The following is a 15208-nucleotide window of genomic DNA, read 5'->3' as shown; positions in this document are numbered from 1 at the left end:
TGTGTATGACCGACCACCACTTACGCTTGCGACATTCTTTGCTTGAGTTTCTTCATTTTCTTCTTGTAACCACGTGTATGCTCCCTGCTGCCAACATCGGATACCGTCGATGACAGATCGCCATCTTCGACATTCTCATCGAGTTCCGATCTCAGTACACCATTCTCCTCCACGTTTCTTGAGGGTATGGTCAACTCCAGAGCTCGCTGGCGTATATGTTCGATATTCTCTTCGTGTCGGCGCGCGGATTCTTTTTGTTTCTGCAAAATTTTTCTCTGCAATTCCTCTGTAGTCTGTTGCTGATGAACTTGTAAGGCCAACAGGCGTTCTTCGCGGTCTCGCGCCTTTTCGCGTGCCAGCGCTTGGCGCCGTTTTTCCTTTTGCTCTTGCATTTTTCCTATGCGCTGCTCCCGTTCCAAACGTGATTCGTTCATTTTCTCCAGCTTGCGCTGGCGCGCCTTCTCCAATTCCTGACGACGCCTTTCAACTGCTGCCTCTTTAGCTGCCTTCTCCTCTAGACGTTTTTGACGCTCTTGTTCCAAGTCTTGCAGGCGCCCTTCCGTCTCTTTGGAAGACTCGATTAGGTCCAAACGTTTATTTTGTGCTTCAATATTCTTTATGAAGTTAATCTCCTTTAGTTTTTTCTCCTCATCGTGGGCCTTTTCTATGATATTGCGCAGATATTGTTCACGATTCTCAGCTGCCCTTTGTAGGCGCCCTTCCATTTTGACGCGCTTGTCTTCAATTAGCTGCCTCTTTGCAGCCTTTACATCTTCAACACGTGCAAGAAGCTGTTGAATTTTAATGGCCTTCTCTTTGTTAAGGAGTTCGCGTTTTTGTTGAGCTCTTGCCTGTTTCGCCTGATACTTTTTGAGAGTCTCTTGAAGGGAACGCCGCCGTGATGGTGAGGAAAGCTTTTGATGGAGCTCTTGTGCACGCCCTGGATGCCTCGAAACATAGGCCTGCAATGTGGCCAGGGCTTCCTCTCTCTCACCCCAGGACATTTCGGATAACAAAGCCTGATACCGAGTCTCTAAACTTTGATTGGGATCATCGTCGTGTTCATTGATGGGAACAAAGACCACAGAAGTGTCCAGGTTGAAGTCATCGCGATCCTCCTCATCATCACGATCATTTCCCAGTATTCCCACCTCACAATCTGTTTCATCGGTCTCAGTATCAACGTCAATCTCCGTACTCTCAAGTTCTCTGATTTGGCGCTCGAGCGATTCTTGCTCTTCAACAAGCAAACGCTGATGTTCGTCACATTCATCATTCTCGTCACAACTCGAAAGTGCACCAGGCCCATTGCTGACCTGCGGGTTTGTCAGGGATATGTCAACTCGATTGGATATGCTCTTGTAAAGATCGCCAATGGTCTTGGAGAAATCTCGGTTGGTTTGAATTTTAATATCGATTTTATTGTGATCGCTGCCACCGCCGCCACTCGAGGACATCTCAGAGGATAGCATATCGGTTGGGGAAGAGTTTTGTGCCTCAACTATAGTTTCAGCAGACGAGTTGATATCCGAACAATCTCCCGAACCTAGATGGTGGTAATTTAAAATTTCCGAGGACTTGGTTGTTCCGTTGACCACATTGGTTTGTTTCCTAAGGGCCAGTTTCTCACTACGCATATACTCCTTGTGCAGCGAGGTCATTTTGAGACCGGTCAAATCCGATTTCTGTCTCTTGATGATGGTCTGTCTGGTGGGTATGTTGGCCAAGTTAACATTTCTAACGAGTGGCAACGCCGATTCCTTGGCCACTTGTGTGGCATTCTTTTTCTGCGATGGCAGAGAGTTCACTTTGGCTTTGGCATTTTTAATTTCTGGCCTAATGGAATGTTGTGTGGATTTGGCATTTTTCTCTGCCGTTTTGTTTTTTCCAGATTTCGCCGATTTGCCTCCATTGACTATTGGTTGAACAACTTTTGCTGTTTCCTGTTGGGCGTTTTTGTGGTGGGGGTCCAGCGTATCGTCGTCTCCAGGTTTCTCATCCAGTAGGGCCAAGGTGGGAAGACTGGCATACCCAGTTGGCTGATTGAAACGTGATGACCAATGCATGCTGGGGCGACGTCGATTTTTTACTGTAAGCCAGCCATCGTTGTTGTCATTGCTTGGCAGTTGTTTTGGTTCCGATCTCCTTTCTTCTCCACCCGTGACATGAGAATGATGGTAGTTAATACTATTCTTTGATGAGGAAATTTTCTCATTACTAGCCTTGAGGGTTGATGTTGAGCTGCCTATATCATCTTTGGATGTTCTGTGGGATGAATGCGAGCCAAGGAGCGATGACTTGGTAAGATTGGTGGTATTTCTTTTCAGGAAATTTGTTGCATGTTTTTGGGGCGCGCTACTGTTGCCGTTGTTGTTCATTTCAATCATGGTACGCGAGCGAGCCGAAAGTCGGGTTGCAACATTTGATGGAGGTCCATAGAATTCTGTTTTGCCACTGCTATTGGTACGAGGCACCAACGTGACTCTATTATTATTTTTGGAGACTATCTTTGTAGTTGATTTGTTGTTGGCTACTGAACCAGCCGAGGTCGATGTTCGTTTTATAGCCACATTTGCTTGCGTTTTCGAGGGAACTGTCTTTCCAGCGGTAGCGGCACGAAGGGTTGATGATTTTGTGTTTGCTATTGGCTTAGATGCAGTTTGGTTATTCATGATAGGTGTAACTGAAGGAGCGGCTGGTCTGTTCAAGACACTTGAATACTTAAGGGGACTATTTTGCACTGCTGGATTCTGTGGAGCTGCCGCCTTCTTTGCAGCGGGTTCAGCAGCAGTTTTGGAAGAATTTTCATCAGCCCCATCCCCAACTTTTTTCACCAGAGTCTCTGGCGGAGTGGGTTCTTTTTGTGTATTTGTAGCAAGAAATTCATTTTCCATGGCGTTGAGTTTTTCTATGGTCATTTCTACGGCCGTAGGTTCTTGTTCAATGTTCTCTTGGCTGGCCTCGTGATGTCGCCGTTCTGCCGACTCTTTTAGACGTGGCTTTCTTTCTTCTTCTTCTTCTTCTTCTTCTTGTAGAGTTTGCTCTTCTTCGATCTGTTTCTGTATTCTTAACTCTTCTTTTGCTTCCATCTCCTCTTGTTCCCTCTGCATTTTTTCTCTTATACCAGCTAGGGTTAAATGGTCATCTTCCAAATCGGTTTGGGCATACTGATGACTCCGATTCTCCAACACCAACGGCGGTGTTTCTTCTTCTGCACCGGCAGAAGCTTGTGTTGCAGAAGGAGTTGACCGTTGCTCTTCAAAATCTTTAGGAATTTCGTTGATAAGACGTTTGGAAGATGCAAACAGCTCCCGCACATTTACACGAACCCCTTTGCGTGGCGATAGGCCATCTAAGCAGGGAGAACTTTTGCCCGAGTTATACGGATAAGGACAGGGACTTGATTTACCCGACACTGTGGGACTGGAAAGACTCTTAGCGCGCACTCGTGGTACCGGATTACTTTTTCGAATTTCCCAAGCCAGTGAGTTGGGTCTTTGTTGCAGTGGTCTCGACTCGTAATCCCACGAAACTTTAAACCACTCACCCAGAGCTTTAAAATCTCGCACATAATTTTCTAGCACCAATATGGCCTCCTGGCATGACGAAATGTTTTCATAACATTCCACTGTTTGGTAAATTTCATTGACAGCCCGCTGCAAATTTCCAAAGAGCAGGGCCCAGTAGCGTGCCTGCAGTTCCGACTTTTTGTCTCTACCCGTAGATGCACTGCGCACTCGGGGCCCAGTCGATTGTTTAGTTGTGGCTCGTGTGGGGGAGTGAGATTTCTTGGGTGTTTGTAGAGAGAATGGCAGTAAAGCATTGGGTGACTTGGGAGGTTTGCGATGTGGTAGCGTTTCTAAAAAAAACGAATGAAGGAAGGAAGTTCCAATTAATTACAATAAATAATGTTCCAGGAGAAAAAGTCGTCATTATTAAATTTCAGTAAATACGAGGCATAAGCGCTTTGCAAAACGTTCAATGCCAAAAAAAAGCCAATGGATTTAAGGTCTTCTGTGTCGCTGCCCCGAAATTGCGAGAAGACGCAAGATTATAAATATCTTGATTCTGTTTCGGTCTTTAACCCTCCGGTCATTCTGGACTGCTGTATAAGCCAGCAGTGGCTGACTTCACGAAACACTAAGCTATAACAACTTCGAAAAAGGCCCCAGTGAAATAAGACCCAATGAAAAAGTGATATAAGCCCCAAAATAAAACTCAATACATTTTGAAACTTATTTCGCAGTGAAAAAGTCCAACGCAAAAAGTTTTGCGTTTGGAATTATTCCACTGTTCGGGTTTACCCCGTTTTTAGTTGTGTCATTCCGTTTGCAACACATTTCCATTTCCGAACCAATAAAGTATATTCTTGATAGTCGTAAAAATCGAAGACGATCTAGCCATGTCCATCCGTCTGTTGAAATCACGCAACAATCTTTAAAATTGGGATAACAGATTCTTTTTTTTTTTTTTGCCCTTAGGCAAGTTAAGTTCACATATGGGTTATATCGGACTTTATCTTTTGTATAGCCCTCATAATACCCCGATGTGTCGATTTAAGGTCTAGGGCCCATAAATAGTGCATTTATTGTCCGATTTTGCTGAAATTTTGGCCAGTGAGTTTTGTTAGACCACTCGACATCCTTCTTCAATTTGGCCCAAATCGGTCCAGATTTCGATATAGCTACCATGTAGACCGATCTCTCGATTTAAGGCCTTGGACCCATAGAAGACGCATTTATTGTGCGAAGTTGCTTAAATCTGGGACAGTGAGTTGTGCTAGGCCCTTCGACACCCTTATTGAATTTGGCCCAGATCGGTCCAGATTTAGATAAAGTTGCCATATAAACCGATCCCTCAATTTAAAGTCTTGACCCCATAGAAAACGCATTTATTATCCGATTTCGCTGAAATTTGACACAAGGACTTATGTTAGGCTTTTTGTCATCCGTGTCCTTTACGGTTCAGATCGGTCTATATTTGGATAAAGCGGCCAAAAGGACCAATATTTTGTTTTACAAAACTGAACAGTGACTTGTATTTATTAGGCCACTCAATTTCCGTGCCGAATTTAATCTAAATCGGACCGTATTTCGATATAGCTGCTATGGGTGCATAATTTATGCATTTTTCACCGGATTGTGACGAACGTTAGTTTTTACATATATACCCGAGGTGGTGGGTATCCAAAGTTTGACCCGGCCGAACTTAATGCGTTTTTACTTGTTTAGGTTAGGACTTTTTTCATTTTTATTTAGCATCCAGTTCATTGTGACTTATTTGATTTGGGGTTATTCTCTCGTCCGCCTGGCTCCATTATTTTTCTCGTTTCTTGCACCATAAAATGGTTGATCTCTTTCTGTTGTTGTTGTCGGTGTTGTAGTCACATTTTCATGTGGAGGTGGCGACCCTCGTCTAATTCCGGACCGATGGCCGCGGAAATGGCGTGGACATTAGTTATAGAAAGGCACCAATAACCCGCCTTGTCATATCGAGCAACATAGGCACTCAGCATTTGTGCGAGAGCCGATGCGCCCGGCATCTCACTGAGACTCTCAGCCCAGTACTGCTGATTGTCCGTGACTGCCGTTGCAGCTACTCCGTATGGAGCATTCCACTATCCGCTGAGGACGCGCCGGTAGCTTGCAGCTAAGTTTCTCGGGACAGCAATGAACATCACACATATCGGAACTCAATGTTCTAGCCTGTGTGGCGCTCACAGCTTTCCCGTGACGGGATCTCTTTCTGTATTATTTGCCTGTTTTTTATTCTTCTCTCTTAAGATCAGAAGGTTTTAAAGGGAGCGGCAAAGGCTACCTTATCACTGTAATATGTATCAAGCAAATATGACGCATGGCATTAATGTCTGTTGGAACAACCAGACAGCCAATAATTGTTTAGACTGAAAAGTTTGAACTAACCTGTTCTGGGTATCAGGCCACAGAAATATCCCAGCGAATCGTAAATTGTAGACGAGTTTGCAATTACTTTACATGTAAGCTAATTATTTGAGATGAGCCTTAAAGTGCAACGTGTTGCAGATTTTCATTAATTGGGTGTTGCGAACTAATATTTGACTCTTCGGCATCCGTGCCGGATATGGTCAAACCAAATCGGACCATTTGTGAATATCACCCCCTTTTTAAAATATTCGGACCTATCGAATTTTATTCAATTTAACTAAAATTTGAAACTGAGTGTTGTACAGAACTCTCTGAAATACGTGTCCACTTTGATCTAGATCAGGCCTTATTTGGATATAGCTGTCATATGTGTGCCCATTTCTCAATTAAAGATCTATGACCCATAAAAGGCATATTTACTTCCCCATATCGACGGAATGTGGGGTCTTGATCGAACCTTGGTTTAATATAGCTCCCCAATCAATGTCTTGGGTTCATAGACTTGTTTTCATCTGATTTCAACAAATTTAGATAAGATAGATACATATATGTGTACATCCGTGATGGTGGTGGTTATGAAAAAGTTGGACCCATGTAATTTGGGTCCAACTTTTTCATTTCATTTCATCTGTATCTTGTAGAGTAAAATTTAAAAATTAAAGCCAATAAACCTGTCTTTGAACACGATGTCTGGAAAATAGGCAGAGTGATTCCGCTACTGAAGCCTAGAAAGGATCAGAGTAAGGGGAGTCGTACAGACCTATCTCGCTTCTCTCACCATTAGTCAAGACGCTTCAGGAAGGAGTAGCCCAGGCTATGTGATAGGACCTTCCTCGTGGCACTGGACCTATCAAAGGCATTCGACTCGGTCAGCCATGCCAAACTATTTGAGGACATCGCCAACACGTCGCACCAGCGAGGCCCGAAACGATGGGAAGCGAATTATCTGTGTGGTCGCCAGTAGTTTGTAGAGTGAAACAGGGAGTTCCTCAAGACGGAGTGAAATGTCCAACACTGTTTAACCTCTATCTACCCTTTATTTCTCCCACTCCCAACGACATCTATGCCATGTAAAACTTCTCTTCAAAGAGGTGTCGCACTGCGGCACGCCGTTCGGACTCGGCTATAAAAAAGAGACCCCTTATCATTGAGCTTAAAACTTGAATCGGACTGCACTCATTGACATGTGAGAAGTTTGCCCCTGTTCCTTAGAGGAACGTTCATGGGCAAAATTTGCAATTTGTATGTGCGGACATCTGCGATAGGTTAAATGTCTACCTCAACGAACATACCGCTTATTATGCTGCAAGATATCTGAAGACATCTGCCACCAAATCTTCAGCCACGTTGTTCACCAAATACACGCATGAGGTGGGTACGGAACTGAAAGTGAAGGTCGATGGAGTGACACATTTGACAGCTCTTACAAATTCACACATGTCACAGCAATTTGCGATAAAGCCAGAAGTAGAAACAAAGGGGTGCTGACAAAGAAACTTTCTTGACCACGTACAAAGCAATTGGCAATTGCAGTGCTAGTATGGTCTCGTTAGCTATGTGACCCGCAGTGGAATAATATTTAGATCTGTCAGTATGCCGCATGTTCTCATGTGAACCACCTCCATCAGGAGACAAAAATACTACCCGTGCGAAGACATAACTACATGCTGTTCAAGCAATACCTTCTGGGCTGTTATCACAGAGACTATTCAAAGAAGCCTTTAGGTGAATCTTCATGATCTAGAGCGTGAGGTTCGGCGCTACAAGAGGAACCTTGAGATAAAGCGGCACATCAAACGGTTCGAGACAACATTCATGCAGACACGATAGAAGATGCGTTGAATAGCCATTGGGTGAATGTATTCCTTGGAGAACGACCACCTCCCATAGCATCAGAAGAATTTTTTTTTCACCCGTACTTAGAGGAGTGGTATGGAAAACGATTAAGGATTTTGTAAATAGCATGGAATTCCCTACTTTTATTTTTTTAGTTTACTTTTTAGTTTTTAAAGCGCACAACAAGCCGATTACTGGTTTAGGTGTGTCCATAGTGGCATGGGGCGGATTAATATCTGCACCCCCTTTTCAACCTAACCTAACCTATGTTTTACAATAAAATACATTAGTTTAGAAGCATCCATAGTTTAGATTGCAGATATGCTTTCAAGTTTCTCTCGAATATCAGCAATGAACCTGAATTTCTTATAGTACTTGGTAAGTTGTTATACATATGACTTCCCATATAGTTAATTCTCTGCTCTGTAGTTTCCAACTTGCATCTTACTAATCTCAAATAATGTCAGTTCCTAGTATTAGTAACCGTTAGATTTTGCGAAAATTCTATAGTGCGATAGCCACTACTATCCCACGTGAGACTACTTTAATTTCCTCCGGTTGTTGTTGTTGGAGCAGTTTATTGTGTTCTATCGTTCGTCTGCTTGATTCTGTTGAGTGTCAAGACCCAGGAACTATGCGACTAAGATGGGGTGCGTCCACAGGGATCTGGATCTGAGTCGAGTGGGTCTGGCACGAATGTTGTTTAGACCTGCTTGATATGCCGCTTGATCTAGAGATTCTTCAGCGCTTCTCTTGAAGCGGAGGGCGGCATTCTGACAGATCTGAATATTATTCCACTGCGTGTAGCAAAGTTGACGAGACCACACTGGCGCTGCATAACTTACCACAGACCGGCCAATTGCTTTGTACGTGGTCAACAAGGTTTCTTTGTCTGCACCCCATGCGCTGCCAGCAAGTGACTTTAGGACCTTGTTTCTACTTTTGACATTATCGCATATTGCTGTGCCATGTGGGGAGAATGTGTAAGAGCTGTCAAACGTGACGCCAAGTATTTTGGGACACTTGATGGTCGGAATCATTTCTCCATCGACCATCACAGTCAGCTCAGTATTCACCTCACGCGCATTTGCAGCGAAATATGAGGCAAGTTCATTGAGGTAGACGTTCAACCTATCGCAAATGTCATCAATGGGTGGGGGGCCTGATGCCATGATCGTACAATTGTCCGTATATGATACGGTCTCAATGCCGTCTGGAGGGGGTGGAATGGAGGATAGGTAGAGGTTAAAAAGTGCCAAAGATATCACCCCACCTTGGGGAACTACCTGTTTTACTCTACGGTGCTTCGACTTCTTATCCCTAAATTCCACAAATGACTGGCGACCACATAGATAATTCGCGATCCAGCGTTTCAGGCCTGGCTGGAGGGACGTGTTGGCGATGTCCTCAAATAATTTCGCATGGTGTCGAATGCCTTTCATAGGTTCAGTGCCACGAGAACCGGTGAATCCAGATTCTTCAACATCAATGTAGAGATTCCGTCGGGGATGATTTGGCGCCACGGATGACATTCGTAACTACTCCCAAAGTAAATTGTGATGGTAGTTCATCGGCTCGGGGACCACGAATACGGCGAATGGCTCTCCTCCTTGCCCTGTCTCTCTGGGGATGCACAATAAATTGACGTTTGAACAACCTGGCGCATCTCTACGGATCAGTCACGGTTATTTTGCCAAAAGTGACTGAGGTCCTGTCATCCCGTCTACCGGGGTTCGAGAGTGACTTAACAGTAGACCACAGTTTGTCTACACCGGTGCCTAAGTTACATTGCTCCAAGTGTTCCAGTCACAAATTCCTCTTATGTTCGTAGACTACCCTGTTCATTTTCACATTCAGCTCGCTGATTCTGGAGTAAGCGGGGTCCATTCCACGAATCCCATTCCGCTCGTCTGCGAGTACCACTGCCTGCGCCGGGAAATTGGGCCGCACTTGGGGTATTCGACCGGCTGGTATAAAGCGAGCGGCTGCTGCGTTAATGATGTCTCGGAATTTCCTCTCGGCCACTAACACATCAGAGGGGGTGGCAGTTCACTGAAGCGGCGATTGGTTATGATTGATAAACGTCCGTCGCTCAGAGGTTATGAAATCGGGTGGTCGGTCGATGGTGAGAATTATGGGGAGGTGGTCTGACCCCAAAGAGATGACGGCTTGCCAGGATATGTCACTCAGCCGATCAGGGGATGCAATGGAAATGTCTGGCGAGCTGCTGCACCTCCTCGGAATCCTAGTGGGGGCACCTCATTCACCGTGCAAAACGTGGAGCTTTCAATCTGCTCTGCCAAAGCTGAGCCACGCTGGTCGTTACCTAGGGAGAATGCCATAAAGTGTGATGCGCATTAAAGTCGATTATGGCCAGATAGCAACCCACTTATGTCGAGGTTGTAAACATAGCCATTAATTGGTACACAGCTACCAACCGGCGGTAGGTACACGTTGTATAGCTCTATCTCGGTAGTACCGGACCTGACTGCTATCCCCATGCATTCTATGTAGGGGTCACTAGCGTCATGCGCAGGCGAGAAAGGTCTATATTGCACGGAATGGTGTAACACGAAAGCCAAGACCCAACCTCCATTCCTTGAGCGATCCTAACGTAACACATTGTAACGTTAGGATCTGTACATGCTGCAGGTGTTGGTCAGTTTTGTCTCCTGGATCGATGCCACCAATATGCTCTTCCGACTCATACTCATACCACAATCTCATCGATCTTGCCACAAAGTCCGTTGCAGTCTAACTGCAAGAACGATACACTTCCCGGCACTGGCCTGGCAATATTTGGGCTGGGACCCACTCGTCTCAGAGCCAGATCTCTCTGGATGCACGTCTTCCTCTTCTATTTATAAAAAAAAATTGTCAAGTCCTTATTGGAAACCTCGATATAAGTTACGCATTACAAAATCGAAAAACTTTCTATTTTGGAAAAAAAATTTTTACAAAAATTAATTTGGTAAAGAGCATGTTAAAATGCATCAGAGTAAAAGGCAAGCGAAGATTTAGTCAAGAAAGCTGCATAAAGTATATAGAGATCTAGAGAACTAGAAAACAAGAAATACATCAAAAATTATGTAGGTTATACAAAGGAGGCAGCCCATTGCAGATGCGGTACGGTAATTTGTAGTACATTGTGATAAAGCCTCTGGCACGCTTCTTACTAGGCTACTGAGCCACCCAATAGATAGAATTTGTCAGTGATGTAACAAGTTTTTTATACCCATCACATGAATGATTTGCAACACATCGAAATATCAATTTCCGACCTTACAAAGTATTTATATTTCGGATCGTCGTAAAATTCTAAGACGATTTAACGATGTCCGTGTGTCTGTCCGCCCGTCTGTTGTAATCACTCTACAGCCTTCAAAAATTGAGATATTGAGCTGAAATTTTGCACAGATACGTCTTTTCGATGCACGCTGGTTAAGTTTTTGAACACGGCCAATCGGACCATATTTGGATATAGCTGCTATATAGACCGATTTTCCGATAAAGGTTCTAATGCCCATAAATGCTTTATTTATTACCCGATTTCGCTGAAATTTGAAACAGTGAGTAGTTTAAGGCTTCTCGACATCTGACCCAAATATGGTTCAGATCGGACTATATTTAGATTCAGCTGCCATATAGATCGATCTGCAGATAAAGGGTTTGAAGCCCATAAAAGCTTCATGTTTTCACCGATTTCGCTGAAATTTAAAACGATGAGCAGTTTTGGGCCACCTAGCATCCGACCCAAACATGGTTTAGGTCGGATTATATTTAGATATAACTGTCGTATAGACCGAACTGCCGATAAGGGTTTTTAAGCCCATAAAAGCTGTATTTATTACCCGATTTCGGTACAATTTGAAATAGTGAATTTTTTTAAGCCTTTAAGTGTGCCACATTTAGAAAGGACACTCGATTTAATGCCTTGGTCCTAAAAAAAGCGCATTTATTGTCCGATTTCGTTGAAATTTGACGCAGTGACTTATATTATGCTTGTCGACATCCTTGTCCTTTATGGTTCAGATCGGTTTATATTTGGATATAGCTGCCAAAAAGACCGATATTTTGGTCTACAAAATTGAACAGTGACTTATATTTATTAGACCACTCAATCTCCGTACAGAATTTCGGTGCATATGTTATCCATTATTCACCGGATTGTGACGAAAGGGGTTTTACATATATACCCGAGGTGGTGTGTTCGACCCGGTCGAACTTAATGCCTTTTTACTTGTTTTTGCTATGTTTCTAAAACTTGCAGTTTACAGAAGTGTATCAGCTGCATCATAATTGTCTTTAAGGATTCATAGAAACCCTTGGTGATCGAATCCAAGGAAGTGGTCATTTTTGAGCGATACCATGTTTTTAAGTAATAACCCTAATATTTTTGATTCAATGTACAAGTGTTTTTTTTTTCAGAAACATTGGCATTAATTTCGGCACATTTTGTCTAACTTAAAATTGCGTGTGGGTTTGTTGCGTACTTATAATCTTAGCTTTTAACGACTCATTTCCAACTTACTGTCATATGTTGAGGATAAATGCAATGGCTTGTCACATATTTGGTAGGCGACTAAGTTTTTAGCATCTCTTCCTTCGCGTCCCAGCACTTCCTTCATCTCCATTTTAGTGTTATAACTTAAAATCAAAGACAGATCGTAGCACCGTATTAGTCACTAACACCCACACTTGACCCCAACTCAAAATGCCGCCGGCACCTGTAAATAAAAATACTCTTTAGCTCGCTTCCACCCACTCAACATACAAATTTCTATAGTGGTATCCTTGGAATTCCAAGAAATTATAATAATGCTTGGGACTGGCCTGCCCAAGAAGGTGTTTCCGTGAAATGTATGAGGATGTCTTAAACCTGGAGTCACACCTTGTAAGCTCTCGTATGGTTGTGTTCTTGTTGTTGTAATCAAGGGGCAGAATAAATAAACAAGTAGTCTTCGTCTGGCTGCCTAAGTGTGCTGTTGTTGTTGTTGCTTTTATTAATGAAATCTTCTTTCGCTCAGAGTAATCCAATTTGACGAATAAAACTATTATCACACAAACTAGTATCATAAACACCCGACAACACTAGCCGTTGAACATCACATACTCGTTGGAGTTCCAAAATTTCCACATTTTCTTCGATTATTAATTTTCTGTCTTTTTTTATTTACTGGTCCACCGAATTATTGCGACAGCTGTAATAAGAGTGTTGGAAAGCGTTCATTCCCAAAGTTTACAAAGACCTAAAATATATAAAGTTGCCGTAGCTGATATGCGAACCATCGCCGCCAGAGGTCGTTAGGAAAAAAAGGCCCAAACGTTCACTCATTTTGAAATTCATTTCCAAACTCGCACTCAATGAAAAGGTTCATTTCATTTTAGGCGTTCGTCTTCTCCCTCGAAGAAGTGTTGTTGTGTTGTGAGCGATTTCATCAAGTTTGTTTTGATAAGTGAATCGTCGCATAAATAATAGATTTTCAATCGGGATAATAATATGGAATTTTCTTCAAGGAGAGGCATTTCGCCACGAAAATTTAAGTCCAGGCAAGAATAACTTGTATTCTTCTCGGGAGTTGTAAAACATGTCGTTCCCTTCGTTCAAAAGCAAGGAGCATCGATTCAATATATTTAAATCAAATGAAATCGGAAATTTTAAAATTACGATAACCCCAAAAAGTAATATGTAAAGGACGGGCAACGAGCCAAATCAATTGTCCTTGGCGCCAAGGTAATTTTCAGTATTTGATAGGATAGTGCTCTAGACTAACCACATCGAAACCCTTTGATAGGTCAATAGCAACGATGACGATGCCCTATGGCATGACCAAAACTGGTTGAGACCTTGCACTGTTAGCGTTGTTATCGTTGACCATCTTATTAATTTCTTGATTCAGTTCTCTAATTCCAGGATCTCTAGATTTGAATCGATGAATTCCATCAGGCTTGTCTGCCAACTCCTCTGTCTGCTGCGGGAAATTCGGAAATTCACCTGGCGTGTTCGATCAGCTGGTATAAATAAAGCAAACGGCTGCTTCATTAATGAGAATTTGAAAAATATTTTCTGCAACACGTTCATCTAAGGAGGGGTGGTTGTTGTTGTAGCAGTTTGTTGTGTTCTATGCTTCGCCTGCTTGATTCTGTTGAGTGTCAAGATCCAGGAACTCTGCGACTAAGATAGGGTGCGTCCACAGCGATCTAGGTCTGACTGGGAAGTTAAACAGGTGAACGCAATTGAGCCAGAACTACTCTGGTCTGCCGGGGAGGTCAATTTCTTAAGGTGGAATGGGAGGCGATCGTTCTCCTAAGACTACATTCACCCGGTAGCTATTTACCGCATCTGTTCGTTCGTTCGCTATGTTCGTTGACTACCCTGTTCATTTCCAGATTCAGCTCGCTGGTTCTGGGTTAGTGGGGTCCGTACAACGAATCCCATCACGCTCGTCTGCGAGTACCACTGCGTGCGCCGGGAAGTTGGACCGCACTTGGGGTATTCGACCGGCTGGTATAAAGCGAGCGGCTGCTGCGTTAATGATGTCTCGGAATTTCCTCTCGGCATCTAGCACATCCGAGAGGGGTGCCAGTTCATTGAAGCGGCGATTAGTGTACTCTCTGAAGCCAACCCAATCGGCCTTCTTCTGATTGATAAATAGCCGGCGCTCAGAGGTTATGAAGTTCTCTTGGTCGATCGATGGTGAGAATTATGGTGCCAGGATACGTCACTCAGGAGATCAGGGGATGCAATGGAAATGTCTGACGAGTGGCTTCACCTCCTCGTAATCCTAGTGGGGGCATCCCCATTCACCGTGCGAAACGTGGAGCCCTCAATCTGCACTACCAAAGCTATACCATGCTGGTCATTACCCAGAGGAGAATGCCAAGAAATGTGATGCGTATTAAAGTCCCCTAGAACCAGACGATTATGGCCAGATAGTAACCCACTTATGCCAGGGTTGTAAGCTTGGCCCTTAATTGGGGCACAGCTACCAACCGGCGGTACGTGCACGTTGTATAGGTTTATCATGGCAGTACCTGACCTGACTGCTATCCCCATGCACTCCATGTGGGGGAAGCGTTCGGAGAAGGCACTCCGCTATGTGCCTCTCCCATGAAGAAAAAAAGGACGAACACGTAGACTGAGGCGGCAGCCCTTGCCGATGAATGATTCCATCGGGTCAATCCGGTGCGTACAACCGTGGAGGGAATAGGAGGGGTGGTATTTCACTGAAGCGGCTCTATAAAACAAATCTCAAAATTCTTGTTCTAATGGAACATTTATTTTTTATTTAATACTTTACAATTACAATGGACTACTCATTGAAGTGTTTTAAGATTAATAACAATAATAAAAAAGGAATGCATACTTAATGAAAAAGACATTTTTAAGAACAAAAATGGGTTGAAAGATCTACATATATATGAATAGATTGTTTAAATATTAAACATATTAAAATAATTGAAATGAA

The 15208-nt window shown here is 43.4% G+C and overlaps 1 protein-coding gene across 1 annotated transcript in view; it reads right to left on the bottom strand.

Annotated features, from left to right (window-relative positions):
* The window catches only part of LOC106085010 (S phase cyclin A-associated protein in the endoplasmic reticulum), a 293777-nt gene extending 280840 nt beyond the window's left edge, over positions 1-12937 (bottom strand). Inside the window, exons 1-3 of the mRNA XM_013249005.2 lie at positions 12631-12937; positions 12271-12466; positions 25-3859 (exon numbers count right to left, since the gene is read on the bottom strand). Coding sequence (XP_013104459.2) covers positions 25-3859; positions 12271-12373 — 3938 coding nt within the window. The 5' untranslated portion in view covers positions 12374-12466; positions 12631-12937. The remainder of the gene's footprint in view (positions 1-24; positions 3860-12270; positions 12467-12630) is intronic.
* Between the last annotated feature and the right edge of the window lie 2271 nt (positions 12938-15208).

Source organism: Stomoxys calcitrans, chromosome 3 (genome assembly GCF_963082655.1).
Source record: "Stomoxys calcitrans chromosome 3, idStoCalc2.1, whole genome shotgun sequence".
In the NCBI taxonomy this organism is placed as follows: Eukaryota; Metazoa; Arthropoda; class Insecta; order Diptera; family Muscidae; genus Stomoxys; species Stomoxys calcitrans.
This window is presented reverse-complemented; position numbering and strand designations above follow the sequence as displayed.